Source organism: Schistocerca piceifrons, chromosome 4 (assembly GCF_021461385.2).
Source record: "Schistocerca piceifrons isolate TAMUIC-IGC-003096 chromosome 4, iqSchPice1.1, whole genome shotgun sequence".
NCBI classification, from domain to species: Eukaryota; Metazoa; Arthropoda; class Insecta; order Orthoptera; family Acrididae; genus Schistocerca; species Schistocerca piceifrons.
The window spans coordinates 671,196,459-671,217,935 of NC_060141.1; the positions used below are offsets into that span (position 1 = coordinate 671,196,459).

The window sequence follows — 21,477 nt, forward strand, 5'->3', positions numbered from 1 at the left end:
CAGGGAAAGAACTTGTTCTTGGGCAACTACTTCTATAATGACCAAAAGGCCTTAAATGATCTTCAAGCACATGTTCCAGCAGTAGTATGAAGAAAATGACAGTAATAATGACGGTAATGATCGAATTATCCGGTAACTTCACACTTCACACTGGATTTTCTCGAACTAAGAAATTTCCTGAATTAGTGAAAATTTCAAAATGGCTTCACATAGAGGCTATGATGCCTTGAAGAGTCTTTACATCCTGCTGACGTGAGAATAGCATAATCTCCGCGTCAGAAGCTTGCTTCTGCTTAACCATTTAATAGACTCGCATTTTTTCCACCGTAACTAATTTTGTAAGCTAAGAACTTCATCCGTTACAGCACACTCCTGGGGCTGGGAAATGTGGCCACAATGGTCTGGTGGAACGAACTATTACAAGAGCAATGCGTGGGTTCGGCGTATACTTTTAAGAGGCACAAACAGATTTACTTTACCTCTGGTAACCTCAAGAGAAAGATGTTATAATCCAGAATCCGCATTAAACATCACTTTCCTTAATTGCCAACTGGGCAGAGTCGGTTTACGTTGGGAAATGACATAGGTGGAGGTCATGGTAAACAGAAATACTGTCGCCAGTAAACTTACTTACATTAGAAAATTTTGTTTTATTTGATGAAAAAGGAACAGGGCTTTTTTTTACTTGTACTTGATTGAACAAGAGACGTTGAAAAATTTGGTGCTGGACTGTGATTCGAATTCGTATCTCCTCTTTCGAGGATCTGAATCTCTCGGAACAGTATAGTTCAATCATTTCGTTCCTTTTTCCAAGACTGCAATCTTCTCTAGGTCTCCTCCAAAGGTAAGTATGTGGGTCCGATTCCTGATCCAGTGCAAAAATATTTTTAATTTCATTTCAAGCCCTATCACGTGCACACCGGCCAGCTAGTGAAAATTAACGTGCATTTTTAATGTCTGTTCGTGTGTTGCGAACAATTTCTGGTCAAACATGCACACATCTTACTGTTGTTGAGTAAGTAATTGACACTTAAGCTATATTCGTGGATGATAATGAAGAATGATAGGAGTGCGGCTCGATTGTTGCTCAGGCACAAAAATTTGTATCGTTATTTTAGATTCAAACACCTAGGAGCTGGTAAGAAGAACCGATATAAAACATTTGATTTTACTTAGTTAACAATCGGATTACGTGTTGGGTTCGTATCTGCGTCACAGAACTTCACATCATGCGCTTTATCTTTAAAAGCATACACACTTTGTTATTTCTAAATGGAGGTATATTAGACATCTTTCGTGGTTAGTTTACAGGGATGAAAGGGTCTTGATAGGGGTCCCGGTTTCTTACAAAAACTGTCGTCTTTTCATTTCAAGTTTGGATTTGGTTACTGATATTGGCGAAAATTTCGGTAATTCATGACCCTTCACGGCTAGTCAGCAATATGATATGATTAGAGTAGATTAGATTAATGCTTGTTCCATAGATCATTAATATGACATTTCGTAATGACGTGGAACGTGTCATTTTAATGAAAGATTACTTATACATACCGGTATTCAATTTCTTAACAGCAATTTTTTACCCTCTCTATTATTATTTTTTATTTCTCTCTCTCTCCCTCTCTCTCTCTCTCTATCTCTTTCTCCCCCACAGACAGGCACACACACACACACACACACACACACACACACACACACACACACACACACACACGCGCGCGCGCGCGCACACGCACATACATTCTTTTCTTATTTTTATTTGTTTGGTCTGCTCGACTATCGGCGAGGCGCGAATACGTCCGTGAATGTGTTCTTAGTCTTGAGTACACTTACGAATGAAATATGAAAACAACTATTAGAGTTACTGATTTATGATGCATAGTTTGCAGTCAGTTCTGAGTACAATTAGTAACAACGCTCGACTCCCTAAACCTAGTTACATAAATGCCAATCAGACGCATTACGTATTCCATGCCGTAACAGCCGCGTCTTTGAGACGCCAGCTATGGTCACTTCCTAGCCTGCTCTAGGATGACGTAGGTTCGTTCGTCTTCTTCCTGCTGGTACTGTAACTGAGATTTGGCAACAAGGCAAGGTATCTTTGGCAACTCTGTGATCGACGAGTTACTTCCTGCTGTGCACGGAATTAAGCCTCAAAGTTCACTTGATTTTTCCTGTCATTTCCATTGAATAATCTGAGTTATTATCGCTTGAGATTGAAAATTTACGGTTTTCAGCCCAGGAAAGCGGTTGCACGTGGAAATCGCAACTAATCTCTTCCTTTAAATATCGGTTTACGATTTCTAGCCACTATTGCCCACGTAAGAGGAAGGCAAAACACATTCCTCTTCGCTAGGTGTGAGGGGACGTGCTGACATGTGAAAAACTGTCTTTTATGGTTCCAGTCTCGCTGACTGTAACATTTTCATCCCTTCTGTGAAAGAGCTACAAGCAGTCAGATCAAACATCGATAAGGAAATCGCCAGAAAATACTATCAACATATAGTTTACTGGTGAAAAACTGAGAATGCTGCACAGCAGGTGACGCCTCTTTCCACTGCTGACAAGCAAATTTTGGGTTTCTAGGAATACATAACTTTATTTATGAAATGCCATATTTGCATACCTGTTGAGTATGACACAGCATACCAATTAAACACAGTCCCAAACGCAATCTAAGTGAGAAGAATTTTACTAATTCGTGCCGATAGAGGCACGCTTGTGTGCAGATACCCAGTTGTATTGAAACAGACTTTCGTCGTACGGTTATCATGGGTAGTTTTATTTCATTTCTTATAATACAGTGCACAATTTTTGTAAGGTCTCTATTAGTGTTGTTAAAACAATACTAAACATGAGAGAGAAATTAATCATCAATGAAATATGCGAATTCTCTGATGTTATCTATAACAGTCTGACAATGCACATGCAGTTTATTGATTACATGCATGTAGAAAACTTGTTCTGAGTTAAACAAGGATTGAAGAAGTTTAAAATGCCACTACCAGACGACAGATAATGTATAAAATACTTTTCCGACTACTTTGGCACGATGCGCTCTCCCCATACATAATACAAAAGCTTCGAGATGCATCTGCTGCCTGGTGATCTATTAAACCTGAAAAGAACGAAATGTCGCAGAAGTTAGTCCTTTTTCCACATGCGACTATTTTGGGTTGAGAAGTGAAGGGAATTACGTACAAAGTTCCAATAGATGGATATCTTCAGCAGACAGCAGAATTGCGTTTTAAGAAATGTTGCAGGGAGTGTAATAGAACTCACGACTCCTTACCTACAGTGCGCGACACTTACCGTTACGCTACGAGTTGTCATACAGCTGCAGCAGCTCTAGAAGTCGACAACAGTTCCTCCAGAACTTCCGCATTCCACAGTGCTGTGAGATAGTGCATATGGCCGGATCTAGACTTATGAGAGACAGACAGTTACAGCTTTTCTTTTGCACTGCACGACGGTTTCCACAAACAGATAGCGCGATAGAGTAGCTCAAACGGAAAGGAACACTTCTTATTTAAATTTCTGCATCCTACACAGTTGGCAGTTCTGTGTAGGTGACAGTTACTTGATTTTATTTTGGTGATTACAAATTAGAGTCGAATGTACGCACAGGGTAGCTGAGGCAGCTAGTTCATGGCGATTCGGTTAACCAAGTAAATGAATGTACTGAACACGCTGCAAACCGCTACAGGGAGCCTGTGTTTCAGAATTCTCATCGAGTGTGCCGCAACAGTGTTATGATAGAAAAATGACTCTCAGGGACGAGGCTTTGGTGGTGTGCTGGATTAATGATAGGTTGCTATGGTGATGTTCTGGGTTCGATTCCAACGTCCTCCAATGATTTTTAATAGGGAGAGACAGATTCTATTCTCTTCTGGTTACGCCAACGGAGAAGTTATAGTGGCATTGTGGTCTGAAATTCACATTAAACATGATATTCCTTCTCTACCCAGTAGACGTTAGGTTGAACCACAATAAAGTCAACAGTGGCGAAATGTGGGAATTCTATTACCAGTAACCTATTTTATACTAGTTATTTATTTGTAGTGACGAAACAAACGATATTTAGGGTCACAGGACACTTATTCTATTTTTTATTTGAGCTTCTGTATGCCGATAAATTAGTTCTGAACTTGGAATGCAACTCAAACCCCCCTTAACCCGTAATTTGATCCCTTCCTGACAATACAGTCGACTACTGTCTGTTGTTTCTTCAAAACTGCAGATTCCTCAACATGTCAACTCATTGCACTTGAGTAGGTTCGAATCCTGGCCCGGCACTAAAGTTTTCATTACGTATTAATAAGGTCTAGCATGAGAACACCTATCTCCTGTTGGATAATAATTTTGATTTTTAATGCATTTTCATTCCTTGTCAACACTAACGATATCTGACGGTTTTGACTCCCAGTGAGACACAGAACTATTTGAGAGGTCACTGTAAGTTCAAGGATGTTATTTCGAACCGCTGGTGGCGACAAATTCGGTAGCTGACGTCTCTTTGTGTGTAGTCAACAAAGATATGTGTGGAGTTCGATTCCCAGTCAGCATTGTACTCTTCGTCATATTATTTCTAGTTCAGACATGGTCACATGTCGCTGCTGGTGTAACAAACCCATATTTATCGTTCGTTTTCTCTAGAATATAACAGCAACATGTGCCGGGTTTGAGACCTGGGAAGGAAAAAAGTAATGTTTCTTCTCGTCATTTCAAGTAAAACATCTAGCTACTGCCGAGAAAATCCGATATGTCACAGTTGATTGTGCCTCGATAACAATCCGATTTGGTTCTGGGTTCCAGTCCCTGTCCAACACAAAGCTTTATTTCACGCCATTTCAAATAAGTTACTCGTGAAGAAGCAATATTTAACATCTCTCGTAGTTCGTTCAAATGGCTCTGAGCACTATGCGAACGAACTTCTGAGGTCATCAGTCGCCTAGAACTCAGAACTAATTAAACGTTACTAACCTAAGGACACCACACACATCCATGCCCGAGGCTGGATTCGAACCTGCGACCGTAGCTGTCGCTCGGTTCCAGACTGTAGCACCTACAACCGCACGGCCACTCCGGCCGGCTCGTAGTTCGTTAACAGGGACAATAGATCCTGGTTAGGAACTCGCATTCGTTAAAAATGGTTATGTTATGTAATTTAAAGTTGATATTTGCTAACTGATAGTGTCTAAATTCGAGGTATATCACTCTCTGTATGCCTAGTGAGGAATGACTGTTAGTTTCTGCCAGTCACGAAATCTTAATCTGCATGACCTGGGTTTAAATGCAAAGGCAGAACGAGACGGTTCGTCATGTCGTTTGAAGTTCATACGTATTCTCAACTAGCAGCTCATCAGTAACTTAAACTTTCAATGTCATTTTGTGTTAAATAACAAGTACAGTACGTTACTTTGAAGAGGAAATCATGAATACGACGGACGTACTAAGTGCATTACCTATCTGACGTAATAATGAGAGTGGTAACATTTCAGGTATGTCATTTATTACAGTGAATGTGAGCTTACAAACCCTATGGACAGTCTTATCTGTGATAAGGTGTTCGCTGATATTTGTAGTATCGTGGTATTATCTTACACCTTGAGTTATTGCGATAGAGAGCAGAGTTTTCTAGTGATGACTTGTTGAATCCATTTTCAATAGCCACTCGACTGTACCAATGGGCGATTAGATGACCTGCTAGGCAGCTACGTTATGTGGGTTGCATGCGAATCAGGCTAAACGCAAATCAGGTCCTTCGGATACTTTTGAGCATGACTGGGCATCAGGTGAATTTGATCGCCGAGGTATCAATGTGAGTTCGCTATGATGCTACTCAAATCTCTGTAGTAATGATCTGGCTTCGAGACATACTACTGAAAGACGACATCGGCGGCGGCGAAGACATCAAGCATGAACGGATGGGTGTTTCACAGCTGTCACTGTGTCTTTGATTACTACAACAGGTTACATGGAAGTGCAGAATAATATATCCCATTGCGTTATACTGCTCTCACCAGACGGAGTCCGTGGCATGCTGCACATTTCGAGCCACCGCTCACCCCGATGGCGGCTTTTTGGTGACGGCCATCGACATAGTGTAGCAAAAGTGTGGTACACCTGAAGAGCCAATAGGGTTCCTGTTGATCGACGATGGGGTCAACGTATGAACACGTAGGGGTGGTCAGCTGCGGAGCTCCGTGTATATGTCGAACGGTGTGCTCCGAAACACTTGTGTGTGCACCAGCACTATGCTCTTTCAGCAGACATGAAGCAAATCACCATCTACACTCCTGGAAATGGAAAAAAGAACACATTGACACCGGTGTGTCAGACCCACCATACTTGCTCCGGACACTGCGAGAGGGCTGTACAAGCAATGATTACACGCACGGCACAGCGGACACACCAGGTACCGCGGTGTTGGCCGTCGAATGGCGGCGCGAGCTGCGCACCATTTGTGCACCGCCGCCGTCAGTGTCAGCCAGTTTGCCGTGGCATACGGAGCTCCATCGCAGTCTTTAACACTGGTAGCATGCCGCGACAGCGTGGACGTGAACCGTATGTGCAGTTGACGGACTTTGAGCGAGGGCGTATAGTGGGCATGCGGGAGGCCGGGTGGACGTACCGCCTAATTGCTCAACACGTGGGGCGTGAGGTCTCCACAGTACATCGATGTTGTCGCCAGTGGTCGGCGGAAGGCGCACGTGCCCGTCGACCTGGGACCGGACCGCAGCGACGCACGGATGCACGCCAAGACCGTAGGATCCTACGCAGTGCCGTAGGGGACCGCACCGCCACTTCCCAGCAAATTAGGGACACTGTTGCTCCTGGGGTATCGGCGAGGACCATTCGCAACCGTCTCCATGAAGCTGGGCTACGGTCCCGCACACCGTTAGGCCGTCTTCCGCTCACGCCCCAACATCGTGCAGCCCGCCTCCAGTGGTGTCGCGACAGGCGTGAATGGAGGGACGAATGGAGACGTGTCGTCTTCAGCGATGAGAGTCACTTCTGCCTTGGTGCCAATGATGGTCGTATGCGTGTTTGGCGCCGTGCAGGTGAGCGCCACAATCAGGACTGCATACGACCGAGGCACACAGGGCCAACACCCGGCATCATGGTGTGGGGAGCGATCTCCTACACTGGCCGTACACCACTGGTGATCGTCGAGGGGACACTGAATAGTGCACGGTACATCCAAACCGTCATCGAACCCATCGTTCTACCATTCCTAGACCGGCAAGGGAACTTGCTGTTCCAACAGGACAATGCACGTCCGCATGTATCCCGTGCCACCCAACGTGCTCTAGAAGGTGTAAGTCAACTAACCTGGCCAGCAAGATCTCCGGATCTGTCCCCCATTGAGCATGTTTGGGACTGGATGAAGCGTCGTCTCACGCGGTCTGCACGTCCAGCACGAACGCTGGTCCAACTGAGGCGCCAGGTGGAAATGGCATGGCAAGCCGTTCCACAGGACTACATCCAGCATCTCTACGATCGTCTCCATGGGAGAATAGCAGCCTGCATTGCTGCGAAAGGTGGATATACACTGTACTAGTGCCGACATTGTGCATGCTCTGTTGCCTGTGTCTATGTGCCAGTGGTTCTGTCAGTGTGATCATGTGATGTATCTGACCCCAGGAATGTGTCAATAAAGTTTCCCCTTCCTGGGACAATGAATTCACGGTGTTCTTATTTCAATTTCCAGGAGTGTATCTTACATAACAGAGAACACAAGTCTCCAAACCCCACGTTCTGTGAAGGGTCGTAGATGTCCAACTATTGTTTCAGTGTCCTTTATAACGGTACTTTGCGGGCAGGCGTGTCAATTAGCATCATATTATTTAAAATCGGGGAAGAATTAAAAGGGGGAAAGTAATACGAAACTTTAATAACTGCACGGTATTAGTAAGAAGCAATATAATGAAAAGTAATAAAAAGCAAAGACCAAGCGGGACAGAAAGATATAGGGACGCGTTTGTTTTTTAAAACATATAAAAGAACATGTAACACATTATTGAGCTCTCCACCTCCAGCTATCGCGATCGGGCTAGTCGATGAAGAAGTGGTACGTGACAGCGAAATTCGTCAAGGAGATTATTTAAAGACTCTTCAAGCACGTTTAAAATACATTACGTGTGACGAAGTGATCAGAGACGTTTATTGTCGGGTGAAGTGAAAATGATTCCGACAACATAATTCGAACTTTGTGTTAGCTGGTAAAAATACTCTTGGGAAACTACTATGGCTGTAGAACCCATGAAAATTGTACGCTACGGAAAGCTATAGTTTACGTAATTCTGCATTTTTTAAAATTGTGAAACGCGTGTGCGCCGAACGTTAAGGGAATCTTATCCTTGGACGGTTGTGGGGTTAACTGATACAAACAACGCGCCAGCATAAAAATAGTTCGCTTATTAACTACCAGATATTAATTAACGGGGACCTAAATTACTAAAAACAGTGCGTACTCCGTTAAATTGAACCCTGCGCGTGAAAGATAATCACATCGAACATTTCGAGAGCGAAGAATAGACATATAAGTGCCGAATTGATAGCCTGGGTCGTGTCGATATTTGGACATTATATGACACGCGTTATTCAGAACAGGATATCGACCGTTCTAATACTGATAAGAAATATAGGATCATCACCTCCAATCCCGATTCATATTTCATATTTAGTTAGTGAAAAGAAAAGTGTTAATAAACAAACTATATTTCAATTTTATCCACGATTTTGGCTTTATTACATAGTGTTGACTACACGATAAACAATATCTGTGGAAGTTGTATACAACGTATCGTCATTATATTTAGCCAAGCAATGTTGTGGGACACCAAAAATGTAAATGCATGAAATTGTTCTTACAGCGGATATATAATGTGTGAGTGCGACGAACTATATTGAGAAACTGAATATCCATTACGTACTTGCATGTTTATCTGAGAACATGGTCCTTGTCGGTACATCAGCATAGAGTTCGAATAGAATCCCTGGAACATTGCAAACCATTCAGATTAATCGAACATCTAAATACGCATAATGCTGGTATCACCAGGATGTGTTCTTTCTCCTCACCCCCGTGGCAGTAATTGAAATAAGAGTCATTCGGGAATAACATTTAAATCAACTGACGACCATTGAGCTAGCGTCACGAATTTTCAAACGTCCACTGCCATATATGAAGGCGAATGACACCACGAGTGTTAACGTCGATCTAGGGGTGTCGTGGTGATAGTATTGAATGACATTGAGCGGTCACACTTTCTGACTCGTTCTGTAGATGCTCACGCCAAAATCACGTGAATATTCGGCGAGCTTCGCCGTTTCCGAGATACTCGCTCTGCTCGTGATGTAACTCTTGTCAGTGTTGCTTACCTGACTTTTCCATTTGCAGCCCGTATCTTTGCTAGGGTGATCGCCCGTCCATGTTAAGCTTACATGCTTCTGTTGTAGCACGAAGTGACCGTAACGCCAACAGGCGGCATCCAACGTCACGGCAGGCAGTGGTCGTAATGTGTTGGCTTATCAGTGTACCATGCACACGGCCAGACGAAAAAAGTGAAGCGCCCAGAATGGAAGGTGAAAATAAAAAGAAATTCTGCGGTTTGAGAAGCTGTATGATGTCTCTGTAATGATGACGAAGCGGAACTGACAAACAACTTGCAGTATGAGCCCACTTATGAGTACAAGGTTGCATCCCCTCTGACAAAGATCCACGCACTACTTCGCTTGTGAACTGTTTCATAAAACCATTGTATCCTCTCCTGAGGCATTGTGGCCCACAACTGTTGTAACTAGTTTATGATATCCTGTATAATGGCTCAGGAGTTGAGTTGACGACCGAGATGGTTCGATAAAATTTCCTTCGGTGATAAATCTTGGGATCTTGCTGGAAACTGACGAGTGTCAACGCGCAGTTCAAAGGGAAACTTGCCATATCTGGACGTGCATTAACCTGTTGAGAAATGGCACCACACTACTGCCGCATAAGACGTATCACAGAAGGGCGCAGCATTTTAGCGGGGTACCATTATGCTGTAAGAATTCCCTTAATCTCTACTAGCCATGACCTGAAGTCACACCGAATGGCTCCCCACACTCGTAAAGTCGTTCCAGGTGTAACACATTGTACCTCTCTGCAAGTTTGAAGCCTCTCCGCAAGTTGTAGCCATGTTCGCCGATGACTGACATCCGAGGTTTGTTAAACCACGATTCGTCACTGTTAATAATGTGAACCAGTGATCAGCAGCCCATCCATTCCGTTTACGGCACCCTTCAAACGCCACCATGTGCGTTATTCTGCTTATGGCAGCCTACGCTTGGGACAGTAATCTCGTCGTTCGGCTGCCGCTAGTCTTCGTCCAATAGTGCAGGATAACACTGATTTCTGCAGGGCGACGATTACTTGTTCTCAGATTTCAGATGCAGATGTGACGGTGTTACGATGCGGTTGGTGCCCATTAGGGCTATCCTCGCTTTCAATTGTGATTCGTGACGAACCGGAACCACGACGAGGAGTGTGCCTGCCCTAACGCCCGTGTGCAGTCCCACATCGGACCGTGGTCACCTCCGAATGCCCCATAAAAATATGGATATTGTACGAGGGTTATCCCAAAACTAAGGTCTCCAATTTTTCTATAAGTTCAGAATTCAGTTTGTGTGGCGGTTGGTCACACTGTTATGAAGAGTGCTTCACGCGCTGTGTGTAAACATGCGCACGCCGCGCTCAGGCGCTCAGTCTTGGCTTCGCAGCCGTTGAGAATGGAGCTCCCGTGGGATGTTACCGCCAAGTGCGAATTCCACGTAGTTATTCGGTTTTTGAACGCAAAGGGCACTGTGCCGATTGGAATCCATTGCCAAATGACGGAAGTGTATGGTAAGTCGTGCATGAATGTTATAAATTGTTCGTAAGTGGTGTAAAGAGTTTGCACTTGGTCGGACCGAAATTCACGACGAACAAAGGAGTTGACCGTCAGTTTCTGAGGAGACTGTGTTGAAGGTTGAGCAAAGCACGCGTTAAGATCGGCGGATTACCCTGGATGATCTGTGTACGTTGGTTCCTGACGTTTCCCGAAGCACCGCTCACAGAATTTTAACGGAAACTATCTGAAGGTGTCGGCAAGATGGGTGCCACGCATGCTGACTGAGGACCACATGCGGCAACGACTTGACGCTTCCCGCGCATTTCCTCGACACCTTGTAGCCGAACAGGACATTTTAATGGATGGACTCAATTGTCGCGGGTGACGGAACCTGGGCATACTACTTTACACCTGAGACCAAGCAACAATCACGCGAGTGGCGGCATCCTTCTTCGCGAAAGCCGCGGAAATTCAAACAAACACAGTCTGCTGGTGAAGTCATGACAATCGTTTTTTGGGATCGGAAAGGGGTATTCTTGGTCGACTTTATACCCACTGGGACCACAATTAACGCTGACAAGTACTGTGACACTGAAACGGGCAATTCAGAACAGGAGAAGAGGAATGTTGGAAGAGGAATGTTGAGCAAGGACGTTCAGGTTCTCCATGATAAAGCTCGCCCACACATCACTCGGCAAAGCGTTGCTCCCCTGCAACAGTTTCAGTGGAACATAGTCACCCACCCACCCTATAGTCCTGACTTGGCGCCCAGTGACTATCAACTGTTCGATAGGTTAAAAGAACAATTGGCCGGGAAGCTATTCAGCTCCGACGACGAGGTGAAAGAAGAGGTTCATACCTATATGAACAGCATGGTGGCGAGCTGGTATGACACGGACATAGAAAAACTGCCACAGCATCGACAGAAATGGTGTTTAACTCGAAAAATAGCTAAATGTTCAAGCTGTAAATTGATTTAAACCGTTGTAGAAATAAACCGGTCTATGTACTTATAAAAAAATAGGAGGCCTTACTTTTGGGACTACCCTCGTATTACGCTCCTAGACGGAAAAAACGAGAGCCGCAATGAGGCGCCTTTTATACTCCGTCAGGTGTCGATAACGTGGCTCCATACGACTGCGAACCAGCACTGTGTCTTTCACAGCGGTCACTCAACATCTGACGTTGCTTACGCTCCATATTTAACAACACTAAACATGAACAAAACTAATGTCATCTGATGAGCGTTCCACCTTAAACAGTTAATTGCAATTCTGATTATTCACGTAACTGTCAACAGTGTGTACGTTTACAACGTTACCTGAAAACTTACTACATATTCTGGGAGCTTAACTTTTTTCCAGATAGTGTATGAAAAGCATAACAGAATTCTCTGATGAAAAGTTTTTCTTGAAGCAATATGTCAATGAATAACCTGTTCTTTGTATCTGGTAATATTCTCCTGAAGATAAGAGTAGTTGTTGAAACGTTGCACAGGGCAACACTGCCCCTCAGGTAGAGACCATAAAACATTATCTGTGTAATACATCTACTATAGTAATTTCACTGGCATACATACGAATACAAAAAGAAAGTGCACTGTGTCCCTTTCTAACAGCGGTGTTATGAGACCATTGCTTTTCACAATATATATAAATGACCTTGTAGATAGTGTCGGAAGTTCCATGCAGCTTTTCGCGGATGATGCTGTAGTATACAGAGAAGTTGCAGCATTAGAAAACTGTGGCGAAATGCAGGAAGATCTGCAGCGGATAGGCACTTGGTGCAGGGAGTGGCAACCGACCCTTAACATAGACAAATGTAATGTATTGCGAATACATAGAAAGAAGGATCCTTTATTGTATGATTATATGATAGCGGAACAAACACTGGTAGCAGTTACTTCTGTAAAATATCTGGGAGTATGCATGCGGAACGATTTGAAGTGGAATGATCATATAAAATTAATTGTTGTTAAGGCGGGTACCAGGTTGAGATTCATTGGGAGAGTCCTTAGAAAATGTAGTCCATCAACAAAGGAGGTGGCTCACAAAACACTCGTTCGACCTATACTTGAGTATTGCTCATCAGTGTGGGATCCGTACCAGATCGGGTTGACAGAGGAGATAGAGAAGATTCAAAGAAGAGCGGCGCGTCTCGTCACAGGGTTATTTGGTAACCGTGATAGTGTTACGGAGATGTTTAGCAAACTCAAGTGGCAGACTCTGCAAGAGAGGCGCTCTGCATCGCCGTGTAACTTGCTGTCCAGGTTTCGAGAGGGTGCGTTTTTGGATGAGGTATCTAATATATTGCTTCCCCCTACTTATACCTCCCGAGGAGTTCACAAATGTAAAATTAGAGAGATTCGAGCGCGCACGGAGGCTTTCAGACAGTCGTTCTTCCCGCGAACCATACGCGACTGGAACAGAAAAGGGAGGTAATGACAGTGGCACGTAAAGTGCCCTCCGCCACACACCGTTGGGTGGTCTGCGGAGTATAAATGTAGATGTAGATGTAGATTAAAGTTAACGTCATAATCTAAGCGTATGTAACAAATTGATAACTTTAGTATTAAAAGTACTTTATCAACGGGAAAACTATGTGGTTTTCGGCAGAAACAGTTACAGTATCAATTTTATTCACCATATTAGCTTAGACTGAAGACAAATGAAAGACTAATTATTTTGCAAGTATTTCAGGATCAAACGTCAGGGCTGTATTGTGCGTACTAGAAACTACGGTGAATAAACAGCTTTTTATGTACAAGTGGTCTATAACGAAAGTAAAGTCCACTTCTGATGAATTAAATACATACTTTACCAGCCACATACATTAAATTTTCTGTTACGTTTTAACTTTTGAAACTTTGCTCCATAGAGCCATATCGCCAAATCCCCTTAATCATGAAAAGAGTGGCTGCATTACTCTGGGAAAGCTGATGTATGGATTAAAGAGAGGTTATTATAAAAATTGTAAAACAGAAAAAGGTATTATATTCAGTACCTAGTCAAACGTATCCGAGTACGCCTATGAAATGCGGAACTGACCACTGGACGTCACGAGAGGCCTTCCCGACAATATAAAACAAACCGGAAATTATGCACGAAATTCTGATCTGCTAGACCATCATACTGTATTCTGTCCACCGTGAGTTGACACAGTCGGCACAGGTGCATTCAGAACGAGCACTTTTCTTAGTCTCTGCGCCGAAGAGCCTCCACTAGGAATCAGATGTCGACTAGTCACAGCGCGACAGGAGTTCTTAATTCCGACTGACCTAAAGTATTTGGAAAACATTATGTAATTCGGAATTTAGCAATAGATGTCACGAAGGATGGAAGTCAGTAAAAAAGAGAGCGGGGAGAGTTGTCACAATTAATAAAATGTTCTGGGCTATTATACCATGGTCGAATGGGTTTGACCTTAAAACCCGGCGTTTCGTCCCCATCCTCGGACGGCTTTCTCAAGTGTGATCGTAGCTTTGTTGGATGTCCGATTCATACCCTGGCTCGCTCACCAGGGTGTGAATCGGACATTGGGCAAACCTACGATCCCCCTTGAGAATGTTCTCCGAAGATGGGGGCGAAAAGACGGGTTTTAAAGTGAAATCCATTGGACCATGGCATAGTAGCGCGGAACTTTTTATTAATTGCTACGTTTCCGATCGTGAAAGATAACATTTAACAAAGGGGAGTGTTGTGTTGTTAGTAGGGAAGCAGTAACAGCAGAATGGGATGGTCTTGAGTGCTGAGTGACTTGTAACGTTCACTAATCATTGAGTGTCACCTGAGTAGCAAATCCATCAGGGACATTTGAATTCTTCTAACGCCCTCCAGAGCATCTGCTGGTGGCGTGGTTTTGAAGTGGAAACCCGAAGGAGCAAACACAGCTGAATCAAGTCGCTTATGGAGAGAGGCAGGCGGGCGTATCGAAACATTTCAGTTAGCTCAATGACTGTGCGTAATGAATGAAAAAGATTGGGCTACAATGATCCAACAGTTCCTCATAAACCACAGATTTATATAGCCAGTGTTAATTACCGCTTGAGGTAATGTAAAGAGCGACTTCACTGGAATATGGTGACTAAAAACAAGTGATTTGCTTTGATGTATCACGGTATACGTCGTGATAATTCAATAGAAGGGTTTGAGTTTTACGAATGCCCGGAGAATGTTCCCTGCCGTCATTTATAGTGCAACAGTAAAGTGCGGAGCAGGTGATGTTGCGGTATGGGGTTGCTTCTCTTCGTGAGAATATGGTCCTCTCAATGTGCTTAAGAGAACGCTAAAATCGGAGGATATGAACAAACTTTACTCTATCGCAACAGTTCGGAGACGATGATAGTATCAGTATGACATTACATCCTGTCATAAATCAGCATCTTTGAGGTAAATGATTTGTGGACAATAATATCACTGAAGTAACTTTTCCTATGCGCAGTACATACTTGATACCAATGTAACACTTCTGGGATGAATTAGCACCTTGACTTCGCTACAAACCCTAGCGTGCGCCTCGCGGGGTAGCCGCGCGATCTGAGGCGCCTTGCCACGGTTCGCGCGGCTTCCCCCGTCGGAGGTTCGAGTCCGCCTATAGCCAGCAAGTACATTTCCAATGTGGCGATATCTACTTATTGCGGGTGGACTGCTGTCGAGCCCTTACCCGCTGAAAGTGTGGTTGCTACTGTTTTCGCCGCTGCGAAGCACTTGTATGTGTGATTTACGCCACACTATGGTAAATAAGTGCTGTGTACCAGGCTATACTGACAAAACCCAGACGGCATGTGTGTGTGTGTGTGTGTGTGTGTGTGTGTGTGTGTGTGTGTGTGTGTGTTGTGCTTAGCGTGAGTTACTTAAGTTAAATGGTTCAAATGGCTCTGAGCACTATGGGACTTAACTACTGAGGTCATCAGTCCCCTAGAACTTAGAACTACTTAAACCTACCTAACCTAAGGACATCACACACATCCATGCCCGAGGCAGGATTCGAACCTGCGACCGTAGCGGTCACGCGGTTCCAAACTGACGCGCTTAGAACCGCACGGCCACACCGGCCGGCTTACTTAAGTTAGATTAAGCAGCGTGGAAGTCTAGGGACCGATGACCTCAGCAGTTTGGTCCCATAGGAACTTATCACAATTACCACCTAGCGTCCATCATCTCTACCAATCTACGCTTCCAGCTCTTGAGGAATAATACACTGCTATTCCTTAAAAACATTTGAACACATCACTAAATGCATGTTCAGGAGAGTTCAAGCCATCATAAAGGCGAAGCGTGGCCTACCTCTTATTAACGTCCACTAATGAGTGTCTAGAAACGTTCGATTGGAGAGTGTATAATAAATAACATGTTAAAGTTTAAGTACATAAGCAACTACGAGGAAAACATGATCGTAAGAAAAGAACTATTCTCTGAGGAAGCCTTTCAGTGTTGCTGTGGAAATCATTGTATTATCAATTTCGTTTCATTCTCGCACTTCAAAAACGTGAGAAATCTTTGGGACTTAACTACTAAGGTCATCAGTCCCTAAGCTTAAACACTACTTAACATAAATTATCCTAAGGACAAACACCCATGTATGTCCGAGGGACCGGCCGCACAGTCCATGACTGCAGCGCCTAAGACAGCTCGGCTAATCCCGGGCGGCTCTCGCAGTCCATTCCACCTGTTTGTGACAGTAAACAGACCGCACAAAATAATTGCGTAGGCATCCGCGGCCACAGTCAATCGACATAAAGTTTTCTGGGTGTGGTATCGCGTCATAATGTATAAAACTACTGCTGCTGGAGGAACACCAACGTGACTGAAGCGCCTAGAAACGCTCGGCCACTCCGGCCGGCAGTGTCCCTTAAAATTGGTTGTTACTGTTCACTGCGCATGCCATTACATACAGACAGGTATCTGCGCGCCAAATCCTACCACCACCCAGCGCAGAAGAACTCGGTCATTCGTTCTTTGGCAATTCGTGCAGAGCGCCTAAGTGATGCTGAAAGCATAGCACCTCAGCTTAAAAGGCTACACACAATGTTTCTAGCCAGTAGCTACAGCCATAAATCGATTCACACAGCCTTGTCGACGAACACAAGCAAGAAAGGTAAGCAATAAATAGACAAACTGCAGCCAACAGTGCGCTTACCTTATGTGAAAAATATTATTGATCGAATAAGCAAAGACCTTTCCCATGGTTGGGGTGCAGCCAGTCTTCTATAGTGGTCGCAGGATCCATAGCGTGCTAGGCTCCACTAAGGACAAGGTAGATGCATTAGACACTGCAGGCGTGGACAAGGTGGAATTCGAATGTGGCGAGGCATATATCGGCGAGACTGGAAGGCCAATAGCAACGCGCATTCGGGAAAACGAGCGCTATATTCGGCTATGGCAACACAACAAATCTGCGGTGACAGAACATCAGTAAGACTGCGGAAAAGAAATAAAATTCAGCGAAGCCTGTGTGTTGGTAAAGCAACCGGTTATGACGAAACGCAAAATCAGAGACGCCATCGAAATATTTAAACAATCTAATAACACAAATAGGCTTGCTCCATCTTGGCTGCCACCAATCAGAGCCCAACAGACCGCACTGTGAACATGAGGCACGAGCACTACCGGCGAGTATCCGCCGGCGCGCGGCCGACGTCCAGCAGTTGGTACAGAGGATCCAACTTCTCATTCGACAGTGACCACCAAGCATGGCACATAACACAAGAGCCGGTAGACAACAGAGGTTACGTTCTCCCTCCACCGCAACAACCTACTAAAATGAAGTTCATTCTCTTTCTTTCTTAGGTGACCAATGGAACTATCTTTTTAAAATTATGACGTAATGGCATGTGCGTTGAACAGACAGAAACAACAAAGTATAAAGGACACTGCATAGCTAGAACGCACCTGTAGACCCAGAAGAAGGCCGCTACCACCGTGGCCGAAACGTTGGTTTTTCTCCAGCAGCAGTAGTTTTACACATTATGACGCGGTACCACACCCAGAAAACTTTTATGTCGACATTCCGCACCAAAGTGACACATTTGTCAGTAAGAAGTGATTAGAGATCACTATTAGTAGAAAACACTTTTCTACAGTATGTCTATTGCTATTTTGCTTTCCCAAGTTAAAGTACTCGATCACATGAAACAGCTATCGACAATCCGAAAACACTAAATTTTAATAGTTTCATGTCAGAACTTGAAACAGTGCGATTCCTTGCCGTTAAGCGTCCTAATTGAGGTAAGTGTTGCAGGAGGAAGCAGTTAGGAAAAGGGACAAAAGATTGCAGCGCCAGTTTTCTATCGAGGCAACAGAGGGCCTAACGATGGTAGGAGTAAACACAATATAAAATGCAGACTGGAAATAGCAGGAAAAGCTTTAACGAAATACGCAAATATGTTAAGTTTTAGGAAATGCTTTGCCTTGAAAAGAAATTGATAGTATATAGTGTAGGCAGCAAGAGAACAGAAGCTTTAGGAACGATGGAGTAATGTACACAGGCGAAGATCATTTGTGTAGACTGGCTATGAAGGGAAGGGGTACAGAACCTCACTGAGGAGAGAGAAAAATTATGGCACGAACTAGATAAAAGAAGGGATAGCTTCCCAGGGCACATGCTAAGGCGTTAAGGAATAGTCAAAGAGAGGTCAAATGGTAATGAATTGGCTACAATTAACAGTTTCATGTAGTTGGATATGCAGAGACAAATACTCGCACACTAGCGCTGGATAAACTAGCGAGAAGACCAGCTTCAAGCTAGTCTTACAACGAAGTTTCTGTAAACAACGAGCTTAAAATTTGGTGTATGCAGGCTATCCAAGAAATCTTGCCACGAACTCCAAGGGTTAGAAGAGGGTGTCTTGAGGAATAAACGGAGGACAAAAACTTTTCTCCGGAAAGGTCATGCAATGTCGCTGCAGTGCGGCGAAGTTATATGTGCCCCTTGCCACGAGGCCACGAATTTGCGGCAAATGTGACTGCATGACGGCGGACCGTATGCGGAAGGTCTTGCAATATTGTTTGTTATTCAGTGAACGCGACTGATCGCCAGTGGAGAAGATGGAGACAATTTCCCATCTGCAATCTATTTTTCTCCTGAATACCGAAAAACATTCATTATTGTAGCGGGTTCCAGGAGAAAAATAAACTGTAAAATGGAAACTCTTGCCCAAAACTGTCATCCACTGAGGCAACGAAGATCAGATTCATAAGAGACAAGGCCTTTCTAGGCAGTAGACATCTCCATCTTCTTCATTGGCCATCGTGGCAATCAGTCATGATCACAGAATAACGACCAACATTGCAGAAAGTTTCCCCTGTTGCCAGTTAGTGTAAAGACTCACATTTTCTGCAAGAGGGGTGGCCTAATGGCAGGCAGTGGCGCCTGTAATATGGGCACCCTATAGTATCATTGGATGACGTTTCCAGACACGAGTTGTATCCTTGATTTGTTCCTCAAGACACCATCTACAACCCCCTTAATTCTGTTGCAGCATTTCTGGGACACCCGGCAGACAGGCTTGAACTCAGGACTTTATTACAGCATGGCTGGAAATATACCAGACTCACCTTGGCTTGCCGCATCACTGTATCAATAAAGAGTCTCCTGCTAGGGCGGCCGTCGTCGGTGGTTGCTACCATGTCCGTCCAAGGTGTTGACCGGTTTAGGAATGAAGCTGACTCTGCTCTCTGCCACACCGATCTCAGCCTTTGGTTCACTCGTGCATAGCGACTCTTCAGCAGCAGCACCAGGTTGAAGAACTGCGTTTCTGACATTACGACCACAGTGTAATAGGGATACGGCGCAGCAAAGTAGTATAGGTCGAAGATCTTCATGGACTCCTTCCACGTCCAGGAATCACACACGAAGAGGAACAGAAGCGCAGGAACCAGCACTGCTATTTCTACCATAAGAATCCTGAATATTTTCCTGAACTCCGCTACGGAATCAGTCAGGAGAACTTCGTCGATTTCGATTATCTTATTTAGAATATCCTTAACAATCTTGTAGTTGGAAAGAAACCATTTGAGCAGAATCAGTGTGCCAGATGACGTAACCATTACTATCTCAATCATATCGTTCAAGTCGACAGTTGGTATGAAATGCGTAGCCTCGTCTCGTTCTGTTGTGGCTAGAACGCCCAGTACAAATGCAGCTGTTACCAGTACAAGAGGATAAATTCTGTCATACAGAGCACAGGTGAACTTACTGGTTTTAGGATTGAAAGAAAAGGGAGCTAGACCAAATATCCTGCTCAAGTAGTATAGTGGTTTCACGGCGCCGAATAAGTTGTCTACCATCATCAGGGATTTTAGCTAAGGTCAAACTCTTATTTTTACGGGCACAGATGTACTCTGCAGTGCCCAAATAGTTTAGTTCCTGATGACTATAGCTCCTGTATCTATATGCTGTAGCTACATTATCTCTTGCGAGGCTCAAAAGCTGAGTAAACAGCGTTAGGAACCGTCAGTCACTACTGACAAGGAACCGTCATTCACTACTGAAACTGTCGGAGTGAAGGGCCTGCTACAGAAAATTACAATCCCGTTAATTGAGGTATCCAATTCTGATAATGCATTGGAAGTACATGTCGTTAATCAGTTTGCTTCTAGAATTTGATGCAACGATAAACGTACCATCATTATTTCCATTTACGTTTCCCTTTTGTTTATTCTCACAACAAAGAAAATACTTATGCGGCTGGAGATATCTTTTGTGGCGTTACAAGGAAGTAAGTTCAATAACGGTGCCTTTCTTATACTTTGCAGACTGGTCAGAAGCATTCACTCATGAGTAATATTGTTTCATTACATGAAAAAAAATTCGCTTAAGGGCGTTACACAAGACGAATTTGTACTGTGGAGCTCATTCTCATCATAAATATCGTAGTCAACGAGTTTAGGTATGAAAGAGCTGTATAGCACGTTTTTCACTCGCGAACTGCTTGAGAACTTTGCTAATCATCGAAGCTTAGGCGTGCAATACTTTTCCTGAATTACGTAAAGCAACACGGCTAGTAGCGTGCTTTATTCCTTCGCAATGCGAACGTGTGCTCCATCTCTGATAACTAGATCATCGGCGGAAGGACAACACTTATTTTTCCCTGTTGAACACTTCTGTCGTGCACGTTGCACTGCTTAAGAAAGCATATGTAGTACCACACAGCACTAGATGTTTCATTTTTTTGAATTTTCTCTTCATTAACTTCAACTGGCAGCCCTATTCTCTTTTTATTTTTTTCTGTACTTACTCAGAACTGAATGAAGTGCGAGCATTGTACTCATTGAACTTACGGACTATTCGCAGAAGTGTGATAGAGAATTTGTGTTGTATTATTATATTACGAATTGCAGGATATACGGGAATACGAAAACCAAAACACTTCACTTGCTTTACTTCAGTCTACAAAAAGTCATATGGGTGAGTTTATATTGGTCATGATTTCTTTACGTCGGAGCACCATGTAACACTCTACGTGACGGAACCACCATTCAGCTACACCACAATAAAATTATACACATTCAAGGTCTGACATTCATCAATAATTTGGCCCTGACAGTGAACCTGAGGTGGACACAGGACAATAGATATTTAACTGTTTTAAGTATCTCCCACA

The 21,477-nt window shown here is 43.9% G+C and overlaps 1 protein-coding gene across 1 annotated transcript in view; it reads right to left on the reverse strand.

Moving 5' to 3' along the window:
- LOC124796105 (putative gustatory receptor 28a) overlaps positions 1-20,164 on the reverse strand; it is a 43,112-nt gene extending 22,948 nt beyond the window's left edge. Inside the window, exon 1 of the mRNA XM_047260192.1 lies at positions 19,430-20,164. Within this exon, the coding sequence (XP_047116148.1) occupies positions 19,430-20,164 (735 nt within the window). The remainder of the gene's footprint in view (positions 1-19,429) is intronic.
- Between the last annotated feature and the right edge of the window lie 1,313 nt (positions 20,165-21,477).